Source organism: Monocercomonoides exilis (assembly GCF_001643675.1).
Source record: "Monocercomonoides exilis strain PA203 chromosome Unknown scaffold17-1647472, whole genome shotgun sequence".
Taxonomy (NCBI): Eukaryota; Preaxostyla; order Oxymonadida; family Polymastigidae; genus Monocercomonoides; species Monocercomonoides exilis.
This window is the reverse complement of record NW_027150562.1, coordinates 46,579-69,743: the sequence shown is the minus strand read 5'-3', so window position 1 is coordinate 69,743 and position 23,165 is coordinate 46,579. Positions and strand designations below refer to the sequence as shown.

At 37.2% G+C, this 23,165-nt stretch overlaps 4 protein-coding genes across 4 annotated transcripts; 2 read left to right on the top strand and 2 right to left on the bottom strand.

The window, feature by feature from the left end:
• Positions 1–165: 165 nt before the first annotated feature.
• Positions 166–8,432, bottom strand: MONOS_1993 (uncharacterized protein; the record flags this gene model as incomplete). Its single annotated transcript, XM_067871882.1, has 2 exons — positions 166–8,079; positions 8,163–8,432. 2 exons carry the CDS (start codon positions 8,430–8,432, stop codon positions 457–459), a joined length of 7,893 nt encoding a protein of 2,630 aa, XP_067729052.1. The 3' UTR covers positions 166–456.
• A 440-nt stretch (positions 8,433–8,872) lies between these two features.
• On the top strand, positions 8,873–10,628 carry MONOS_1994 (putative Proteasome subunit alpha type-6-A; the record flags this gene model as incomplete). The annotated part of the gene is made up of 8 exons (XM_067871883.1): positions 8,873–8,879; positions 8,930–8,986; positions 9,086–9,180; positions 9,246–9,327; positions 9,381–9,537; positions 9,602–9,683; positions 9,772–9,876; positions 10,002–10,628. The coding sequence occupies 8 exons, from the start codon at positions 8,873–8,875 to the stop codon at positions 10,305–10,307; spliced, it is 891 nt and encodes a 296-aa protein (XP_067729051.1). The 3' UTR covers positions 10,308–10,628.
• On the bottom strand, positions 10,537–18,225 carry MONOS_1995fu1996 (putative Protein phosphatase 2A regulatory B subunit (B56 family); the record flags this gene model as incomplete). The annotated part of the gene is made up of 2 exons (XM_067871884.1): positions 10,537–17,923; positions 17,982–18,225. The coding sequence occupies 2 exons, from the start codon at positions 18,223–18,225 to the stop codon at positions 11,013–11,015; spliced, it is 7,155 nt and encodes a 2,384-aa protein (XP_067729050.1). The 3' UTR covers positions 10,537–11,012.
• A 490-nt stretch (positions 18,226–18,715) lies between these two features.
• MONOS_1997 (putative Major Facilitator Superfamily) lies at positions 18,716–22,917 on the top strand. The gene is made up of 13 exons (XM_067871885.1): positions 18,716–18,840; positions 18,890–18,954; positions 19,024–19,076; positions 19,138–19,272; positions 19,326–19,389; positions 19,448–19,582; positions 19,745–19,879; positions 20,064–20,311; positions 20,402–20,457; positions 20,575–20,609; positions 20,713–20,891; positions 21,060–21,191; positions 21,362–22,917. The coding sequence occupies exons 1-13, from the start codon at positions 18,722–18,724 to the stop codon at positions 22,529–22,531; spliced, it is 2,526 nt and encodes an 841-aa protein (XP_067729049.1). The 5' UTR covers positions 18,716–18,721; the 3' UTR covers positions 22,532–22,917.
• Positions 22,918–23,165: the final 248 nt, after the last annotated feature.

Here is a 23,165-nt window from a genome sequence, read left to right as displayed (position 1 = left end):
ATGATCAGTTCATATTCAAAAATATTGTTTTGCTTTATCAAATCACAAAGAATATGTAGTTTTGTTTTGTTAATTCTCAATTTCGTTAAGTCAACTTCAGATTTTGTTGAAGTTGAAGTTTCATTCGAAGATTGGTTTGAAAATTGATGAGCACAAAGAAATTCATTTTTTAAAAGAAGAATACATATTGATATTGAAAAAGAAATAATAAAAATTTAAAAATTCATAATAAAACAAATTGTATCATATGATTACATTTAAGTTATTTTCAATAAGAGAAAATAAAAAACACTTGCCAAAAATTTGTAAGAAATCAAAATTGAGAAAATTCTTTAAAAAACCCTCTAAAATTGCTTCAATTGAACAACCAATATTTTCTATCAATAAAAATGGAAAGATGATAATCATAAAAAAATGTTGAAAATTAAATAAATTCTAATTTATCTTTCCATCATTTCACATCTTAGCCGCATCCCACGTCCATATTTCGACATCGCCAATCTTAAACTCTTCACCAGCACTGAGAACAGGGTTGCCGAATGTATCACAACAGGCGCTTGTTCCTTTGTTCATGCCAGGAAAGATGGAGATTGCAGGCTTTGCGCCTCCTCCGATGAATATTCCGCTGTCTGCACTGCGGATGAAGTAGTGATTGTCTTGTGTGGGATAGAAGGCATCAAGAACAAGTCGAATGGGACGCGAAGAAGAAGAAGAAGAAGAAGAAGAAGGTAATGAAGAAGGAGTAACTTTCATAGAACAATTTGAAGATGCTGATGCATCATTCGAATCTGCTATGCTTTGTCTTTCTTTGTCTGCTGAATTTTCATGTGCAAAATCTTGTTCTTTACTTCCTTCTCCTCTTTCTCCTTCTCCTTCTCCTTCTTCTTCTCTAAATCTAAACACAAAAGTCTCTTTATTCCCATAGTATCTTTCCTGCTTTTTGAGTGTCTGAGACAAAAACGCCCCCAAAACTGTTCTTTTTGCCCCAGAAACGTCTGTCAGAACAAGCAAAACCGGAGAATTGCTGCTGGCGACACCTTCGAGCCCTTCTCTTTCGATTTTCAGCATCTTTTCTCTTCGCTCTTTCTCTTCTTTCTCTTCTTTCGTCAGCAAAACTGGCTTTTCCATCGGATTGATGATGATTTCTTCTTCATTTCCTTCCCCTTTTGCCTCTTCATTCTGTCTGTTTATCAAATCACAAGGCGAAAACTCAATGTGAACAGACGATGAAATAGCTGAATGGAAAGAGGAAGAGAAAGAAGAAGAAGAAGAAGAAGAGGAAGAAGAAGGAGAAAGTGGATGAGGCAAAGGAAGCTGAGAAGAAGAAAGAGATGAAGGAGATTCCAGTGAAGACAGAGAAAGAGAAGGACGAATGGAGTTGAATGGAGAGCATCGCCAGAAGACAGTCTGAAAGGAGGTGCCATGAATGTACTTGGAATAGATGAGACGCCATTTGAACCGGCCTGCTGATAAGGGCTGTGTGGAAGAAGAAGGAGAAGAGGAAGAGGAAGAAGAGGAAGAGGAGAGAGAAGGAGAAAGAGAAGAAGAAGAAGAAGATGATGATGGATTCATAGAAGGAGCAGAGGATGATAAAGAGGAAGGAGGTAATGATGAAGTAGTTGAAGTTCCTGTTGGTGAAGCAACATTTGAAGAAGAAGAGGAAGAAGAGGAAGAAGATGCAATAGAAGGAAGAGAAGGAGTCACTGACAGAAGCAAAGAATGAGGAAGCTGAGTTTCAAGAAGAGCAAAATGAAGCAGGGATAAAATGGAGCTTTTGTTGTTGCAATAAAAAAGAGGTTGTAAAAGCGGAGCAGAAGAAGAGGCAAAAGAAGAAAAGAAGTCGGTTTCTGGCAAAGACAAAGAAGAAGAAGAAGATAATGATGATGAAGTTGGCATGTTGATATATTCACTTTGAGTGAGTGCAGAGACAGAAATGCAAGTTCTGCCCATTCGACTCACAGACTCTCTTCTGAATGGAAGAGAAGGAGACAAAGAAAGAGAATCTGACAAAAGAATCGCCTTTTCTTTGTTTGTCTGCCCTTCTTTCTCTTTCTCTTTCTCTGCTTCTGCTTCTGCTTCTTTCATTTTTGTTGTTCTTTCGTTCAATAATTCGTTCTTCTGGTCGAGTTCTTCTTTGATTTGAGCAGTGATCATTGGAACATCAATCTTCAATGCTTCATTGATGGCATCTGTTGTGATCAAAGGGGCTGAGTTTAACATCCGGTTTATGTGAGATGAAGAAGGAGAAAGAGAAGGAGAAAGAGAAAAAGAAGTGGTGGAAGAGGAGGAGGAAGAAGAAGAAGATGCTGGTGAAGAAGAAGAAGAAGATGAAGAAGAAAACAATGAAAAGCCGGAGAAAAGAGAAGAGAAGAAAGAAGACGATTTTGTGGGGGTTGATGGAACAGACCGAGAAGAAGGTGAATTTGCAGATGTTAACATTTGTGACTTTTCATTTCTTTCTTGTTTTTCCTTCTCTTCTTCTTTCTCTTTCTCCTCTTTCTCCATTTGATACATCTCTTCTTCTATCTCATCCAAAAGCAAATACTTCTTCTTCTCTTCTCTTCTTTTTTTCTCTTCCTCATTCTCATCCCATTCATCCACCACCTCCTTCTTCCCTTCCAACCACCGCAAAATCCCTTCTTCGCCCTGCATCACATCCAAAGAACACAATTTGTGTGCTGCTTTTATCAGCATGTTGATTCTTTCTTCAAACTTCTTCAGATGAGAAACATCAACACTCATTTTCTTATTGCTTGCATTCTCCTTTCCCTTTCCGGAACAATTTTTACCAGAATTAACTTTGCTATTTGATTGCTCTTGTTTGTCTTTGCATTCATCTTTATCTTCCTCTTCATGTTCTTCTTCTTCTTCTTCCTCTTCATCATCTTCTTCTGTCTCATCTCCACTTTCATCTTCATCTCCACTTCTTTCTTCATCCAACACATCTTCTACTTCTTCTTTTCTTTCACTCTGTTTTTTGCCTTTCTCCCTTTTCTTTCCTTTCTTCTTTTCGCCATTCAAAGCAGACACAATTGAAGCAATTGGCACATAAAACGAGATTTTCCTCTTCTTCCAGAAGAAAAAACCGAGCAAAGAAAGAAAAGAGGAAAGAGATTGGGAAGAGGAAGGAGCTGAAATGAAATGCGAGGGGAAGTCTAACTGAACAGAGGAAAGAGAAGAAGATTCAGAGGAAGAAGAGGAAGAGGAAGAAGAATCAGTAGAAGAAAGCGAAGTTTCTTGATTATTTTGTTGATTTCCCTTTGCCACTTGAACAAAATCTATCTTTTTCTTATTTTCTCCTTCATCTTCTCCTTTTTCTATGTTCTCTTCTTTCTCTTCTTTTTCTTTTTCTTCCACTTCTTCTTCCTCTTTCTGAATGACACAAGGCAACTTTGATAGTGAGTCAAGCACAATTGAATGCCATGGCTCAATCTGAGGAACTAAAATAGTAAAAGTGATATAAACACATCTGATGGTAGTATTTTGCTCTTTCTCCTTCTCCTTCTCCTTCTCTTTCTCTTTCTCTTTCTCTTTTTCAAAGTCATCAAGTTCACCTTTGCCTTCCTCCTCCTTTTTTAAAGTTTCTCCTTCTTCTTTCTCAATTTCTGTTTTTAGTGTTTCTGATTGAATACTAAAAACAACCTCAGCATTTTCTTCCTCTTCCTCCTCCTCTTCTTCTTCCTCAACCTCTCCTTCACCATCAACATCACCATCAATATCAACGTCATCATCATCATCTTCTTCTTTAACATCTTCCATTTCCTCCTCCTCCTCTTCTTCCATCTCCTTCTCCCTCTCTATTTCCTGAATGGGCGAGATTGGCCTCACAAAAGGGTTGAATGAGACAGCTGTTGTGAGTCTCCTTCCCAATCGAATGCTAACAGGAGAAGTGAAACTTTGATTACTCACAGAAGAAGAAGAGGAGAAGGAAGAAGAAGAAGAAGAAGAAGAAGAAGGATGAGAAGAAGAGGAGAAGGAAGAGGAGAAGGAAGAGGAAGAGGAAGAAGAGGAAGAGAAAGAGGAGCGCAGAGATTGAATGGAAGAAGGAGGAGAAAGTGAGTCACGAAACTGAGGAAGAAGAGAAAAAGAGGTGAAAGACGAAGAAGGATGGAGAGAAGACACGGAATGAGCACGGATGAGAGGGAAAGGGCGAGAAAGAGGAGACTTTAGAGAAGAAGAAAGAGACTGGGTGGAAGAAGAAGAAGAAGAGGAGGAGGAGGAAGTGATTGCAACAGGAGGATGAAGAAGAGAATTAGAGGAGGAGGAGGAGGAAGAGGAAGAGGAAGAGGAAGAGAAGGAAAAAGAACGAGAAGAAGAAGGAGATAAAGGAGATGTTGAGAGTGGTTCAGAAGAAGCAGAGGTTACTGTTGTTGAAGAAGGAGATGAAAATGAAGAAGAAGAAGAAGCAGAAGCAGAAGCAGAAGAGGAAGAAGGCGAAAGAGGAGGAGAAAAAGAAGTGGAAGAAAACAAAGGTGGAGGTGTGATGGATGAACGGGTGAATGAATGAAGTGAATGAGAAGAAGAAGAAGAAGAAGAAGAGGAGGAGGAGGAAGAGGAAACAGGAGGAATGATGATGAGTCCATTTGAGTGAGGAAGACGAGTCAATTGAAGTGTTCTGGTGGAATGAAAAGAGGAAGAGGAGGAAGAGGAAGAAGAAGAAGGAGAGGAAGAAGAATTGTGTGAATGTGTGGCAATTGAAGGGAGCGTGTGAAGAGAAGTGTTTTGTGTGAGTGATTGGAGTGAAATGGAGAAGAAAGGACTTGTTTCAGAAGGCAGACGAACAGGAGAAGGGGAAGGAGATGAGGAAGAGGAAGAGGAAGATGCAATTTTGGATGCAGAAGAAGAAATGGATGAGATGTTAGATGTGTCGGATGTGGTTGATGGTGATAAAGATAGAGATGAGGATGAGGAGGAAGAAGAAGGTGAAGATTGTTTAGATGATATAGATGATGATTTTGTCTCTTCTGAAGAAGAAGAAGAAGAAGAAGATGGTGATGATGAAGTGCGAGAAGAGTGTGAGTAATATTTTGAGGAAGGCTCAACAGTTGCAAAGAGAATTAAAAGAGAAGGAAGACAGAAAAATGTGTGTGGAATGGAAGAAGAAGAAGAAGAAGGAGGAGGAGGAGGAGAAGAAGTTGTGGTTGTTGAAATGGAAGAGGAAGATGATGGTAATGTTTTGCCAATAGCATTTTTTGAGGGCGAAGATGAGGAGGAAGAAGAAGAGGAAATATCAATGCTAGAAAAAGAAGATGATTGAACAGAAGAAGAAGAAGAAGACAATGACGACAAAGAAGAAAGTGAAGAAGAAAGACTGAAGACAGAAGAATCAACAGAATGAGAAGAGGTTGTGTGTGAAAGAGGAAGGCGAAATGAAACATAATCGTCATCCAATTTGCTATTTGAGAATTCAAACCAATTTGTGGACAGACGAAGATAACCAACAGGCGGATAGAATGAAGGAGAAGAGAGAGAAGAAGAAGGAGAAGAAGGAGAAGAAGAAGACGAAGAGGAAGAAGAAAGAGAAGAAGAAGTAGCAGCAACAGAAGAAGATGAGACAGAGAAAGGAGAAGGAGAAGGTGCAAGTTTTGGAGAAGAAGAGTCAGAAGAAGAAGCAGAAGAATTGGCAGAAGACAAAGAAGAGAGATAGAAGAGAAGAGAAGTGAACAGAAGAGAAAGATCAGATAGCTCAGAAGAGGTGCGTTGTGAAGAAGAAGAAGAAGAAGAGGATGAAGAACAAGTTAAGGATGAAGGGGAAGGAAAAGAAGAAGATAATGATGAAGGTGAAACTGTTAATTTATCTTCTGTTGATGAAGAAGATGTTGAATTTGATGAAGAGTCCTTCGTTGGTGATGTTGAAGCATCATATTTGTTAATAGAAAGAATGGAGAAGAAAGAAATGGAAGAGGAAGGGAAGAGGAAAGAAGACAACAATGATGAAAAAAGAGAAGAGGCAGATGAATGAGAAGAGAGAGAAGGAGAAGAAGGAGAAGAAGATGAATGCTCTGCTGAAGTACTGGAAATAACAGAAGAAGAAGAAGAATCAGATGATGAATTGTTTGAAAATGTATTAACAGAAAGAGAAGAAGAAGAAGTCGAAGAAGTCGAAGAAGAAGAAGAAGAGGAGGAGGAAGAGGAGGAAGAGGAAGAAGAGGAAGAAGAGGAAGAAGAGGAAGAAGAGGAAGAAGAGGAAGAAGAGGAAGAAGAGGAAGAAGAGGAAGAAGAGGAAGAAGAGGAAGAAGATGAATTTGAAGCTTTAGTTTTGTGATACAAAGATGGTACGAGAAGAGGAAGAAGCGAAAAAACTGATCGAAAAAGGATGTAAAATGAGAGAAAAATGTGAATGTTTCGAAAAGTTGAGTTTTCATCAGAATCAAACTGAGCAAGAAATGACTCAAAAAACTCTTGTTCCTGTTTTTTCTGATTGGTTAGATATTCATTTATGGATGCTAAAGAAGAATTAGAAGAAGAATTAGAAGAAGAATTAGAAGAAGAAATAGAAGAAGAATTAGAAGTTGAAGAAGAAGCTAAAGATGTCAATTGTGAAAGATCTTTCATTCTATGAATAGAACTGTCTTCAACCTGATTATTGTCTTCTTCTGAGTTCTGTGCAAGTTTTGTTTCATTCACTTTTTCAGTGTTAGCTTCTTTTCCTTCAACACTTTGAATATCCTCTTTGTTTGCATCTGTTTCTATCAAAGCAGAAAGAGCTTTGCTAATTCTATATCCAACTTCCTCTTTCATCACGTTCCACAATTCTTCACTGCTTTTATTTGAACTCCTTCTTTCTCCTGTTTTGCCTTCCAACTCTTCCTTTCTCATCTTCTTTTCCTTTTTCTCTTCTCTTCTCTTCCTCAAATTCATTCTTTTTTCCCCCTTTGCCTTTTCTCCTTTCCTTCTCACAGCAGAGCGAGCTGACTGGAAATGGCTGAGGACAGACGAGCAAGGCACAAGCGGATGAAAAAGAAGAGAAGAGAAGAAAGGAAGAGGAGGCAGTTTGAAAGAGAAAGCTGTTGACTCAGCTGGCAATGCTTCTTCAAATGACAGCAAAAACAAATCAGTCAACAGCGCATCAATCTCATTCGTTCCAGTGATATTCTCCTCTTCTCTTTCATCTTCTGTTTTTTTCGTGTCATCATCAGCATCTTCTTTGCTTATACTGAATGCATAAAGTCTGTCTCTTTCTCTATTTATCCCATCTCTTATCATCTTCTTTCTCCTTTCCTTGTTTCTCACTATTCTTTCGTTTTCTTCGCATTCCTCGTCTGCAGAGCAGAACAAAGAAGAAAGCAGCAAGCGCATCGAATGTGTCTGGATCAGCTTCACAACCAATGGACAGCTTGTTGCTGAAGATTTTGACTGAGAAATCTGACTCGATCCATCTGAGGATGTTGGTGTGTTATTTATGGATAGCATTGAAGATGATGCAGATGAAGAGGATGATGTGCCAGAGGTCGAATTCAGATGGCAGCCTTTCATAAATTCATCTTGAACAGCGCTGAATTGATTTAAACGCTCATCAAGAAGAGAATTTATCCATTTCATTTCACTTTTGCACTTTTTCTCTTCTTCAATTTTCATCCTCGATTTTCGTCTTTTTCCACTGCAACTTGCTTTAAATTTTGATTTGGAAAGCTTTTCATTATTCTTACTTTTTAGATACTCTTGTTCCAAAACAAGATCGATTTCTCTTTTTCTTTCCCTTTCCCGTTGAAGATAAGATGGATTTAATTGTATTGACTTTGAACACGGAAACGCGCTCAAGCAATAATAAGGGAAAAAAGAATATCTTATAATTGAAGATTCTATCGAAGAATGTGAAATTTCAGTGGAAAATGTTTCCTTAATTGAAGTAGAAAGTGAATGAAGCTTTGATTTGGTGACGCAAGACGATACAGGCTTCACAGGTAATAAGAAATCATTTGAATCTCGAGTCGTGGTTGTGGAGCAATCACGTCGCAATCCATCATTTCCGTTCTCTAAGTCTAATTTCTTGTTCTCTTCATTCAAAAATAATTTGAATGAAAATGGTGATGAACGTTTTTCTCTTTGCTTTGGGATGGAAAAGTCATAAGATAGTTCCTATATTAATATATCATTCAACACAAGTTTCCACCAAATTTTTATCATCAAAATGTCAATTCTAAACAATAACAATGACAAACATTATCAAGTAGTAAAGCCGATGTAGTTTCAAAAAAATACTTAGAAGAAAAGTACTCAGAAAATTGTACGCCTTCTCGTTTTTCTACAGTAAATTGTACAACAGGAGCAAGCGGAGCAACAACATCTGAAGTTTGACTTTGCTTCTGAGTAAAAAAAGATAAAAAGCCTCGACTTTGTGTTTTTTGAATACTATTTGCTTGTTCTGGCGACGATCTATCCAAGACAAGCAACTTTTTTATTGGACTAGCTCGAGAAAAAGTCGTAGACATTAATTATCATTTATGTTATGGTTGATAATTTGATCGAATGTCAAGTTTATATTAGAACAATTATTATAACAAAAAAAATTTATTCACAGAAACAGATTTTTAAACACATAAATTATTCTATTCTTCAAAAAATATGTCATTCTTTTATTTTCAGTTTTATATAATCTTCTTCAGTATAAAATTTTCATGCCTTTTTTTTTTCTTTTCTTTTTCTATAATTTCGATGCGCCAATTGTCAACTTTTCATTATATCCCGCATGTTGAAAAGTGCACAAAATTAAAAATTCATTGCGCTATGAATAATTTAAGGAACATTTGCTTTCCAAAGTTGAACCAAATCTTATTCATAACAGAAATAAAATGATAAAAAAGTTATTTTCAAAAGTGTCTTAATAAGAACACTCATTTTCTACATTTAGACCATAACAAAAAATTAAAAAATGACAGGTTTTAAACTTTTTATTTTATCATAAATACAAATAATTATCGCTTTTTAGGAGTATACGATCACTACATAACAATTTTTTCTCCTGAAGGAAAACTGTTTCAAGTCGGTTTGATTGTTTATTATTAGCTCAATAAAAAAATGAATTTTCACTAATTATTAAATTGCGTTAATCTCAATTATGAACGAATGTTGAAAATTTTAAAAGAATATGCTCACAAGGCAATTAAGTCGGAAAACCTGACGACACTTGCGATCAGGGGCAAAGATTGCATAATTGCAGTTTCGGAGAAAAAAGTACCAGTATGAATGACACAATTTCATCTATTTTAAATTCACAGTAACATGCTGTTTAATCTGCAACATAGGAAAAGTTGGTTGATCCAGATACAATACGTCACATCTATAATGTTACTCCACATATTGGTGCTCTCTTCACCGGGATGCAAGGTTAACGAAATTATTTATGTTTATTTTATTTATTAAAATATGTTGTATTTCAGCCGATTCGCGAATGTTGCTTTTCAAAGCTAGGCAGAAGGCTGCAAAATTTCAGTTTAAAAATGGAATTGAAATACCTGTGGATTATTTGGCTAAGCTTATGGCTGGAGAAACTCAATTCTTCACACAACATGCATATGGAAGAGCTTTTGGATGCAGGTATGCTTTGCTTTTAAAGAATGGAATAATTTAAGTTATGGATTTCTTTTCCTTTTATTTTCAGCATTACCTTCTTTGGAATAGATGATGAAGCTGGTCCACTCATTTACAAAGTTGAACCTTCTGGGCATTTTGCAGGATATTATGTTTGTTGTAGATATTTTGATTTTTTTGTTTAATGCTTTTATATAAACATAAACACTTGCTTTTTTGTTAAATAAAATTATTCCACAGGCCACTTCATCTGGTGTGAAAGAGCTTGAGACAACAAATTTCTTGGAAAAGAAATTGAAGCTTCCAGATCGTAGCTCAAAACTAACAAAGAAAGAATTAATCAGAGTATATTTATTTCTCTTTCTTCTTTCTTATTTATTAAAAATTTGGTTTTTGCAAAAATCACTTCACGTTTTGACTAAATTTTCTTGTGATTTGTTGCAACTTAACATAAAACTTAAATGTTTTAGCTTGCACTATCAGCAATGCAAGGGTCCATAAATAGAGAATTGCAAGGAACCGATCTGGAAATTGCAATTGCTGAACGACCAACGCAAATGAAAGAATCTTCATCGGCTTCTGCTTCATCGTCATCCATGTCATCTTCATCTACTTCTTCATCAGCAACACTTTCAACAGAAACAGGCTTTGGAATAATAAAATATTTGACAGCAGATGAAATAGACGCAGAATTGACAGAGATGGTGGAAAGCGGAGGGCTTGTGGAATATTTGCAAAGCAGAGCTGAAATGGATAAAGAAGATGGATCGTCATAATAATATCTTTCTCTTATTTATCACTTCATATTTTGTCTTTACACTGTTTATATTTGTTAAATTAATATGAATCTTCTTCAACTTTGCAATAATTATAACAGTTATATTGAAGCACAAAGAATAATGAAACTTTGACGACTTCTCAAAAATGCCTTCAATTTCCGCGCCAAAGATTGGAAAAACCGAATGTTATTCTTTTAGCTTTGATTTATGAAAGAAAAATAAGTTATTTTATATGCGTTTCTATTGCTAATATTAGGTTGAAAATAAGTCGTTTTGCGTAAATGCGTTAAATTGTAAAAAATAACAAAAAAAAAAAAAGAATTATAAAAAATATACAAAAAATACATTTTCATAAATCCATTGAGTAATCGTCATTCAAAAAATAAAAAGAAAAACTTGATATTTATCACAAATGGAAACATATAAAAACTTTATTTTATTTTCAACTCAAAAATAATCTGATATAAATGCACAATTTGCAATGAAATCAAAAACATATCAATGTGTTATAAAAAAACATAAGAAAGCAAATGATATAAAATTCAGTGAAAAATAATAAAGCAACATTTGATGCTTATATACTAACAAGAAAAGTAATCGAGAATTAATGAAAGATCAACCGTTGAAATAAGAATTATAAATTATTTTATTTTATTTTTGTTTCATTTTTGTCACATGAACTTTCCATACAAAAGTTATCAGTCATTGAGAAAGCTTTGAAAAAGGATGCACAGAAAACAACGAAGGTCTTGGTCGACTACGCACATGAAAAGATTCAATTAGAGGCAGCTGTGTCGAAGAAGTCTTCAGCGAAGGAGGCAAAGAAGAAAAGCCAGAAGTCGAATTAGCAATTGTCGAATCAGACAGATGTGTGCATGATGGCTCTAATGGATCAGAAGAAGAGCGCTGATGAGACACCGACACAGACATGGGCATAGACACAGCTGGTGGCAAAGCAGGTGGCAAAGCAGGCAGTGTGATTTCTGACTGCTTAGAGGACTGTTTATATTCAGTGCTTTCAACAGCATCAACACACACACCAGACATGCCTGTAGATATATTCTGAGTCTTTTGATCGTTTTTCTCATTCCAAAATGAGCTGCTTTTGTTGAGTCGAGGTGACTGTTTTGGAGAGAGCTTTGTCAGTTGAGCTTGTTGAACTTGCTGAATATATCGATTCAGAGGAGAATAAGAAGCGTTCTGCACAGATGCTCCTCTGCTTCTGCTGTTGTCTTCTTCTTCTTCACCTTCTTTCACATTGTTGAGGGAAGAAACATAAACATCTGCTTCTCTATCAAACTGTGGTAAATCTTCTTTTTCATTCTTTGTATTGCCAATGTTGTCTTCTTCTCGAATCGAGTAGCAATAAGAAGAAGATGCATTTGATACAGAAATTGCCTTTGCAGGTGCATTAGGAGATGAAAAAGGAGAAGAAAAAGGAGAAGAACGTGTTGAGCGAGCAGATGGAGGAGAAAAAACAGAAGAAGCAGAAGAAGAAGAAATGGAAGAAGCAGCAGCAGAACAAGAAGAAGCAAAATCGTTCTGAGTATTTGTTTCAGCCACAGAAGATGAAAGCGTATGCGACCGGAGATGCGAAGGACGGTATTTTGATTCGGCAGCAGCTCTTCTTTTTGACGAAGAACGAGAAGAGCTGAGAGGAAATGTGAAGGAGTCGAAGGAGAACGAAGAGTCACGTGGGGGCAGAGAGTGAAGAGGAGGCAGGATGAATGTGGAGGCAAGGGAAGGGCGATGACGATTGGCAGATGAAACAGAAGAAGATGTGCTGACTGGAGAAGAATGAGAAGAGGAGGAAGAGGAGGAAGAGGAGGAAGAGGATGAAGAGGATGAAGAGGATGAAGAGGATGAAAAGGAAGAAGAAGAAGAAGAAGAGACAGAAGAAGGCATATAAGAAGATGAAGAAGCAGGCTGAAGCAGAAGCACATCAGAAGAGGAATTAGATCGATCTGATGTGTGTTCTTGAATGAGAGGAGAAAGTGTTCGTGAAGAAGTGGCAGGTGAGGCAGAGAAAGAAGAAGCAGATGAAGTGGAAGAAGAAGAATGCGAATGTGAATGAAAGTGAAAAGGCAAGTGAAGAGAAGAATTTGAAGCAGGAGGCGAACGAAGTGAATGTTTTGGTGGAGATATAAGCGATGCTAGCAGAGTTGATGAAGATGCACTGGACAATTGTGAAGTGTCTGCGTGAGGAAGATGTTTGTGGAAGAGATTGGGTGACTGAAGATTCGACTGAGATGTGGCTGGAAAGAAAGAAGAAGAAGGAGAGGAAGAGAAACGGCCGAGCTTGCGATGTGAATGATGAGATTGAGGATCTTTGTGATCTTTGTGACCTTGAAGCTGTTGAGTGTTTGTGGGTGATTGTGAAAGAAAGGCAGAAGAAGAAGAAGAAGAAATGTCAGATTGCTTCTTGTTTGTGAGTGGAGTGGCATATCGTATGGGAGAAGGAGATTGTGTGGAAGAAGAAGAAGAAGAAGAAGAAGAAGAAGAAGAAGAAGAAGAAGAAGAAGAAGAAGAAGAAGAAGAAGAAGAAGAAGAAGAAGAAGAAGAAGAGAAAGATGGATTGGAAGGAGAAGAATGAGAAGAATGAGAAGAATTTGAGAAAGAAGGAGAAGAGAAATGATACAGACGCTTTTTCATAGAGGACAAAACAGAAGACAGATGAGGAATTGGACGATGAGGGCGAGGTGTGTTAAGAGAAGAGGAAGAAGGAGAAGGCGAATAAGAAAAAGATGATGATGACAATGATGATGAGGAGAAAGAAGAAGAGGTGGAAGAAGAAGAAGATAAAGAAGAAGTTGGCATTATCTTTTCAGTGGCAGAAGAGAGAAAAGGAGAAGGAGATGAAATAGATGACGAAGGAAAAGGAAGAGATGCCGAAGAAACAGAATTTTGCGATCGAAACGAAGCGAATGAAATTGGCGATGATAAAGAAGAATACCCATTATTATGGCCATTCAACGCAACTGTTGCAATTTCTGAGTTTTGAGAAGTTGCAGAAGAAGAAGAAGAAGAAGAAGAAGAAGAAGAAGAACATTCCGTCTGATGCGATTCTATTTTGTCTTCTTTTTGCACATATACATCATCTATCTCTTGTTCTTCTCTTGCTTCTTTTTCTTCTTTTTCATCATCCTCCTCCTCCTCATCTTCTTCTTTATCTCTTTGAAGATGCCCTTCAATCTGCCTTTTCATCTCCTCCTCTTCTCTTCTTCTCTTCTTGTCTTTTTTGCTCTTCCGCTCAATCTCTTTCTCCATTTCGCTCTCATCTTCTGCCACCACCTCCAATCTTCTGTTCCTTTCCTTTTTGCTCTCTTCATTCTCTTTCTCATCTTGTTCATTCATTTCCTTTTCCTTTTCCTTTTCCTTGTTTCCTTTCCTTTTCTTCTCCTTCTCCTTCTCCTTCTCTCCTCTTCCTTCTGAACTAATTTCTCCTTCTCCATCTCCATCTCCTTCTCCTTCTCCTTCATCATCGTCATCGTCATCATCATCCTCTTTGTCTTCAATCACATCCATGTGACTCTTCTGTGTTCTGAGTGCAAGTGCTGGTATGAGTGACTTCCTTCTCACTCCACTCCTCTCCAGCAGCTTCGTCTTCTGCTTCAGAACTAATGTCGCTGGCATCTCTTCGTCTTCTTCCACCACTTCATTTTTGGCAGATTCAGATTTTTCTTTCTCTTTTTCTTTTTTATCCTCTTTTTCATCATCTTTCTCCTTTTCCTTCTCTTTCTCCTTCTCATCTTGTTTGTCATTATTCTCATTCTTTTCATCCCAACACTCCTTCCTCTCCTCGCATTCACTCCTCATTGCCTCACCGTCACATCCACTTGCTCTTCCCAACGGAGATGGAGGAACGGTCTTCTTGGCACATGTGGCAGGAGACAACAAATCATCGATGTTTCGAGGGAGATCAAGAAGAGCACGAGGAGAAAGCAGACAAGGAGGAGTATGATGCTGCTGCTGCTGAAACTGATTGTGTGACAGAGGCTGAAGATTTTGAAGAGGAAGAAGATGTTGGGGACGACGTGAATGCGAAGTTGATTCAGAATCACTCGGTTGTGGTTGTGGTTGTATCTGTACTTTCTGCATTTGCTGACTTTGCTGACTTTGCTGAGCTTGTTTGTCTTGTTGGTTTTGCTGATTTCGTGAGGTTTGTTGATTCATCTGAGCAATCTGTTGATGGCAGAAGAGAGGAGTAGAGATTGGCGTAGGAGCATACAAATGTGTTGGCGTGGATGTTGCTTGAAGAGCATTTGAAGGGAAAGAGATCTGTTGAGATGAAGCAGAAGATGGATTGGGTGATGGGAAAGCAGCAGATGAAGGAGAAGAATCGCTGTTAGAAGGAGATGGATAAGAGAAAGGAGAAGGAGAAGGAGAGGGAGAGTTTGAGGGATCAGAAGCTGATCTTTGTGTCAGAAGAGGAGACGGAGGAGAAGACTCCAGTGGTTGAAGTTGATTGATCATTGGATGCGTCTTAATGTTGGATAAATCTGCTGAAGAGGAAGAGGAAGAAGAAGAAGAAGAAGAAGATGATGATGAAGGAGGCGATGAAGGAGTGAGCAAATCGAAAGGGATGATAGGTGTAGTGGCAGGAGAAGGACAGGCATTAGAGGCAAATGATTGTAGAGACACAGAAGGAGTGAGGAAAGAAGAGCAATTGGTAGACAACGAAAGAGAACGAGATCTGCTGTTGTGGTTGCTTCTGTGTGAGTGTTTGGATTTTGAGTGTAGATGATGATGATGATGATGGCGATTGTGATGATGATGATATTGATTATTGGTGTACTTGTTCGGATAAAGATTGCTATTGGATGCAAATGGAGTGGAAAAAGAGGAAGAAGAAGAAGAAGCAGAGAAGGAAGATGCAGATGATGAGGAATTAGGGGAAAGCAAGGCAGTTATGTTAGCAGGCTGCAACGGCATGAAAGAATGATGCAGATATGAAGCAGAAACAGAAGAAGGGGAAGAGCACAAGGGTGTAGCTGCATTCAAAGTAACTGGAGATGGAGAAGGAGATATAGAAGAGAACAGCTCAGAAAGAGTGTCTTTGATTCGATGTGGCAGACGAGATTCGTACACAATTGACTCCATTTGAATGCGCAATGGATTGTTCTGCTTTGAAGTGCAGGTGATTCTGACAGGATTAACAATAGGACTTTGACTGTTATCTATGTTATTCTCTTCTTTTCCTTTTCTTTCTCTTTCTCTTTCTCTTTCTCTTTCTCTTTCTCTTTCTCTTTCTCTTTCTCTTTCAGCATTTGGATATTCTTCGAATTCGCTAAGAAATGGAGAGTCAAAACACGAAGATGATCCATATGTTTCATCGTCTTCGCTTTCAGATTCAGAAAAGAAAAGGCTTTCTTCGTCTTCGCCTTCCTCTTCATCGCTGTAATCAAACTCTTCTTTTCCATCTGAAATAGAAAGCTCTCCATTACCATTCACACCATTTTCCACATTAACGTCAGCATTTTCTTTGAAAAAACCATTTTCCTTTGTCATTTCCTTTGAACCTCTCTGTTCTTCATTTCTGTCTTTTGTCTTCTCAAACAACCACCAAAATGTCTCCTTTCCAACATTGCTATTTGAATTAAGTTCTTTTTCCCTTTCATTTCCACTTCCACTTCCACTTCCATTTGAGCTATCAAGATGCTTCATCGATGACAAAACAGGCACTGTGTCAAACAAGTCTTCGTCTTCGCTCCATTCATTCTCAACTTTTGGTGTCACATCTGCTATCACTTCATTCAGATTGCTTTCTTCAAATTCATTCAAGAATCCCTGTTCTCCTTCTTCTTCTTCTCTCATCTTCATTCTCTTTCTCTCTCTTTTCCTCCTCTTCTCTTCTTTCCTTCTTTTCCCTTCCTGTTTAATTTGCATCACCGCATCCATCGCCTTCCTTTCTGCCTCCTTCTCCACCGCCCTCCATCGCTCCACCATCTTATCTCGTTTCTCTCTCTCTTCGCTCCTTTTCTTCGCTTTGCTCGCACAGAACTGGAACAGAAGAGCATCCATCTCTAATAGCACCTTCAGCACCGAGTATCCCAACGCCCTCACCGACGGCGACCAATGCGAGTGGGTGATGCGATAGAGCGACAGAAACACAGGCGGAACAGACATCTGCTTTGTGGAGGAGATGAGAGAGACGAAGGAGCTGTTCGTGAACAGCAGGAGAGCACGCTCACTCACTCGGAAGTGGAAGGACTCAAGGCAGGAGGCTATGCGGGTGACGAGGCGGAGGATGAGAGGATGCTTGTTGTGTGCCACAGGCAGGCGTGGAGAAGGAATTGGAGAGACAGATGGAGATAGAGAAGAAGCAGAACTGGAAGAAGAAGAAGAAGAAGAAGAAGAAGATGATGATGATGATGACAACAAAGATATTGTTGTGGATGAGGGTATATCAGCTGTCTGAATGACTGTTGAAGACACAGGTGGCAAAGGCGATGTTGAACTTGACTGTATTGTTGAGCAAATGTTTGAAGCACTTTCATTTTGGCTGTCATTGATTTTCGTGAGAGACAGCAGGGTTTCCACTCCCACTGTGTCCAGCACATCTTCAATTTCATTCAGAAAGAGAATCTCCTTCTCTGAATCAACTTTTGGCCACACACGCAGCAGCTCCTGCAGAATGACTGTTGCATATTGTGTGTCCTTCTTCATCAGCGTCTGAAGCACACCCAAGAGATTCTTGTGGAAGCGCGGGTAGAAACGGGAGGAGTGCAAGGGGAGGATGAAGCGTGTGATAATCTGCCTGTTCTCCTCTTTGAAGGGGCAGCTCCACCCGCTAACGATTGCACCAAACAGATCCAGCGCTTCCTGAACGCCGTTCTGATAGAAAGAGACAGCTGAGGATGTTGCCAGAGAAGAAGCTAACACCAATTGATTTGCAGATGAATAGAGAGAAGAAAATATCGATGCTGAATAGCTCGAACACGATGCACAAAGAGAGTATAAGTTGTTTGTAGAAAAGGGCTCCTGCAAAGAAGGAACGCAAAGAGGAGGAAGAAGAGAGGATTGGGTGATTGCTGTGGAAAAGAAGTTGATCAGCAGATGGCGGATGAGAGAGCGCAGAGGTGGGTGGCGTGCATATATGCCATGGAGAATGCTCTTCACTATCTCCCGTTCTCTCTCGTCATCTTGCATCATCTGTCGTCCAATCCCCAAAACAACATCTGGTGAAAATACAACTTGTCGAATGACTTTTGCATCAACATTTGGCGTCAGGACAAATAAAAGCACAAGCTCATATAACTTTCCCAATGCCTCCCATTCTACACACGATGCTGCTTCAATTTCTGAATCATCATCAACTCCATCGACTGCAGCAGAAATCAAATCTGGAGACGCAGCATCACGGATGATGTTGTTTTCGATTATTTCCTTCATAATTCTCCAACTACTTGGTGGAAATGCAGCATCATGCGATTCTGTTTGAGTAATCTCATCATGCCGTTTGTTAACGAATGCTATTAATGAGTCAAGCTCTTTAGCCTTTCGCTTTCGACTTTCAATTGATTCTTTTGAGGCAGAAGCAGTCCAATCAACTTTAACGCAGCACACGCTCAACTTCCTGCAAAACAACGTTTCCCATTCAGTTTGAGAAACATCTATCCACAATAAAACAAAAAATTTCATTGCAAACATTTTAAAAATGATTTCCCAAACCATCAAATGAAGGAAGATCAGGAACAGAACGAGGCTGAAGAGGCTTTCGCAGTGAAAAACTTGCTTGACGCAGCACTTTCTTTCGAATGACTGTCTCATCTTTCAATATTTCTGTTCTTGTGCTTAATCCTTCAGTTATTGACTTTGCTTGAAATACAGTTGCAAGAAGCGCTGATTGAACAGGTAAAAGTGGAGCCTTCAAATTTTCCGAAACTGCAAATGCATCTAAGTTTTTGCTATCCATTTATTTTTGTTTTAGACCTTAAAATTGAAAAACAGCAGGAAAAAATTTTATAAAAACGCTAAATATTCACACGTAAAGCGAGCAATTAAATATGTCAACTCAACTTTTTAACTAAATCGAATTTGTTAAAAAGTTTTTCTGAAAAGCACAATATTTGCACGCTTATTACCTCTTTAATAAGCAAACGGAAAATTTTTGGATCAAAGAACTTCCAATATAAAAAATTTCCATTCATTTTTTGGATTCTTTTGATATTATATATTGATAGCAAAAAAGCGTTAAACTGGATTTATTTTCAACTTGAATAATATTTATTTTATAATATTGATGAGAATACAGAGAAAGTTCAGTATTTTTTTTTCTAATTTGAAAAAAAACATTTTAAACATCAATTTGAAATCGTAATTATGATTTTTAAAAGGAATAAATAACAATATAAGCAGTATTGTTGTTATTAAATCGTGATTTGTCAAAAAATTTATGTCCCTTTCTTTTTATGGTGTGGAAATATATGGGAGAGAAACAAACTCTCCTTCCTCAGACGCAACTAAAACCACAGCCTCCTTATTATAGATGGCTTGTGCTACTTTTTACAAGTATTATGATATTTGGCCCGTATGATTTTTGAGCATTATTGCAAACAATAGACATATTTCTCTTAAAGATATTATATTTATGATGTTTTACCTACAATGCAAACGGAGCTGTCAAAAGATCTTCACATTGATGGTTTTATTATCTTTTAATAACTTAATTTTGCATTGGCTCTCAACTGATGAAAATTTTCATTTTTTATAGATGTTCAATATGGAGTGTTTTACACTGTGTATAGTTGGACAAATTGCATTTTCGTTTGCTAAATTGTTTTTCTTTTTGATTCTCGTATATTTCATAACACATCATCATTTTCAGTGCCTGCTTGGAGGACCAATTGTTGATTTGACAACAAATCGTCTTGGAGCCATGATATTCATAACACTTGTTTTAGTGGGCCAATGCCTCCTTGCCATTGGTGCAAGCGTTCACGCATATTGGTTAATGATCCTTGTATGTTTTTGTTGGGAATAGATTATTTCTTCAATTTGTTTTTTTGACAAAAGGCTCGTTGCTTAATAGGAATGGGTCTAGGAAACGTCACAATTGTCAAAAACAATTTAATAAATGGTATTTTCAGCAATAATATCTTTGAAGAGAACCAGCTTCAAATATTTTGAAAATTTAGTATTTTTTGATGGAAAGGAAGTAACTTTCTCATTTGGTATTACAATGACAGTTGCCAGAATTGGAAGTGTTATCAACTTCTTCGTTTCACCAACCCTTGTCGAAAAAATTGGATATGTTGCTGTTCTTTGGATAGGTTTCTTGAGAAATGTAGCAAATCAATTTTGAAAGATCATTGCTTTAAAATTATAGAATTTTTATTTTATTTTATTTTATTTTATTTTATTTTCGCTTTGAATAACAATTATATATTTCATAATATATTAAATTTATTTCAACGCATCTTATCTACTTTCAGGTGCTGTTGTTTGTGGTGTTAGCTGGGTATCAGCGCTTGTGTTTGGGTTTTTGGAGTTAAATGCAGAGAAGAAAGGAATGATTCACTCACAAAAGGATAGGAAGCGTCTAAGAGCAATGAAAAACGCTGTTGTTGGTATGTATAAATATTGTTATTTTAAGCTTTGCTACGAAAGCATTATTGGATAAAACATTTATCGTTTTTCAAATGTTTTGGCTGATTTTTTTTTTCTTCTCTTCTTTTTGATATTTTGGAAATTACAATACACACATTTTTCTGTCCATTTGGATTTCACTGATTGTTTTCTGTTCTTGTTTAGAGACTATTCCACCTCCTGTAACTTCTCCCTCTTCATCTCAAGCCACTTCAACTGCTTCTGTTGGTGCCTCATTGGTGCCTTCGTCGGACATCGCGATGACTCAGCCACTTCAACAGGAATCGACAGAAATTCCTCCAAGTGACACTACACCCACACTTCAAATGCATCACCCGCAGACTGCTGATGGTCTGTCCAGCACTCAGCGCAAATCTAGATGTGCAAAATTGGGCTTTTTTAAGGGATTTTCTGTGTGTTCTGTTGAATTAATAGAATCCATTGATAAATTTGTTTTAAATAAAATTATATAAATATCAATGCTATTTATATTCGAAATTAAGGTGTCGTTCTGGCTTCTCTGCTTTGTTTGCGGCTTTTATCACATTAATATCTTTGCGTATGCAATTGCCATTTTTTCCACGAATTTATTCATTTTAACTTCTTTTTTCTCAATGTTTGCAATGAATTCTATCATTTCAAATGAATTTCATATCATATCACCTTACTTTAACAGGATGTACGCTGTGATTGTAGATCTTCTCAAGAAATGTTTGTCACCATTTGTAATTTCTGTTTTCTGAATTGTTTTTATTTTAATGCATTTTATGTGACATATTTTCCCGCTGTTTTTGTTCATTTTTCTGAATGATAGTATTCAACTACACGCCTTTTGTTTCAGGAGTGCTTGCATCCATCATTTACATGACATCCATTCCTGGGTCATTGATTGTTGGGGTGTTTGTTGATCACTTCGGAATACGAGCTATTTTATTGATAATTGCATGCGTAATTAATCTTTTATTTGACTCTTGGGTTGCATTCACAGACTGGGTATGAAGAAGAGATTGTTCGAATGCTACGAAACTATTCTGATGCTTTGCGTCAATTTTTTTTTTGCAGAAATGTCATTTGCAATATCTTTTTTCTTGAATATAAAACCATTTTTTTGATTGACAAATTATATGTTTATCTGTTCAATTTTTTTAAATTCTTTTTAAGAATCCAATTGGCCCACTAGTGTTTGTAGGAATCTCTTATTCGATTGTGGCTAATGTTATTTGGACATCAATTGCAGTTCTTATTGATCCAACACTTGTTGGAACAGGCAATTCCATTATGACTTGCGTTCAGGTTTGATATGTAAGAAAAAATAGAACTGTTGAAAGAATGAAACTTATGTATATAAAAATTTTTATGTCATTAAGGATAATGGAGTTTAAAATTTTTCATTGAGTCAAATTCTTTTTTTTTTCCTTATATATATCATTGTTATCTTCGTATTTTAATTTTTGAATGTGCAGATGCTGTTTGTGGGCATTGCAAACTTAGTCGTTGGGGTGATAACCCGCGAATTCGGCTACAAAACAACAATGATCTTCTTTTTAGGCTCGACATTTTTTGCACTTGTAATCATGATCTTTGTTGAGCTCAATGAAAGAATAAGAAATCATAATAAACTTGATTCTTTCGTTCCGGAAGCAACGAGGAAAAAGAAGGAACTGAAAAAAGCGAGAAAAATGGAAAAAGCAAAGAGAAGGCTAGAGGCGAAGAAGAGGAAGTATGGCCTGATGGATGAGATAGATGAGGTTCAGAAAGAAGGAAGCCTTGGAATTGGAGAAAGTGGAGGAGAAAAGCAGATAGAGGGAGAAGTTGAACTCAGACCGAGGAAAGCCAAGAAATTGGGAGAAATGTCTGCTTATTCATATGACTTGTCTGCATATAGCGATGATAATTCTGATGCTGCTGAAGAAAATGCAGGCGGTTTCGAATATAATGCGAACAATGATTGGAAAAGATTGACAAAAGACGGTGAATTGTCATCTGGAATGAGGAAAAGGAATGACAGAAGAGAAGAGGAGGATGAAGCAGAGCTGCAACATTTGGATGCAGCGACACGAAGAAAAGTGATGAGAGAACGAAGAAGGCAAAGAAGAGAGCAGCTTTTGAAGGGAGTTAAAGATGATTCAGACGAAGAAGCTGATGAAAGAAGGAACATTTCGTCGCAGAGGCTTTCTCGCAGCCCGGAAATAGACAAAACAAGAATGCAGCATACGATCGGATCGACTGACATTTCAGACGTTACAGAAGAAATTAAAGGAAAGAATATGCCAAATTCCAGTTTGGTTATGACGTCTGAAATTGGCACCATCTCCACTTTTGATCTTTCTCCGATGGAGCCGTTGGACCTTACATCAGATAGCAGTTATAACACTTCATCTTCTTTGGCTTCTCATTCTAACAGTTCTTCAATAGGTTTGCAATCGAGTTATTACTACAATGAAAAGGTTAAATCGATTGACCTCGCAGGCAGTATGTATTTTCCATCTGCAACAGATCCAATTTTGGGAAATGAAGAAGACAATGATTTCGACACTGAAAACAATGACTTGAATGATAGTTTGGTTGGCCAGAGACGAAAAGAAAAAGCGAGTGATGATGATTTGAAAGGTCACAAGCCAAGAAAACTCTGATCCTTAGGATTGCCCTGAAACTCGTAACTCTTTCAATAGTTTCTAAAAAACAACATTTAAAAAAATTTTTTCATATTTTTAAATCTTTTTAAGAATTTATTATTTGTGGTATGTTTTTATTTAAATCGATATTATATTTTTTACAAATTTTTGTTTCAACAATGACCGGTCAGTCAAACAAGGTCTTTCATAAATCTTTACAATTTCGTCTTTTGCCATCTATTTTTCTTCTTCTTCTTTCTTTCTTTTTTTAAATTCACTGTTTCTAGAGATTTTTTATCATTCACACTTGTTGTCTTGTTCATAATTTTTACATTTCAATTTTTGTTTTTTGCTTTTTTATTAGTGTTTTCGAGTGGTGCTGTAAATGTCCAAATCAAAAACAATCATGCTTTTTTTTTTTTTTCATTTTTCGAAATACAGATCAAATGTTGAATAAAGCTTCTTCAAGATGATAAATGATAGCTTCAAGAAAAAAATATTATTGAAGAAAATATTACAATTGACTCAACGACTCGTAGTTGCATCACTTTGAACTTCAATATTGGAGAAATGCCCTTTATGTTCCAGTGGGAAATGAGTTTTAGCCTTAAATTTTCCAGTTGTCAGACTACTTTAATCAAAAATTTAGGAA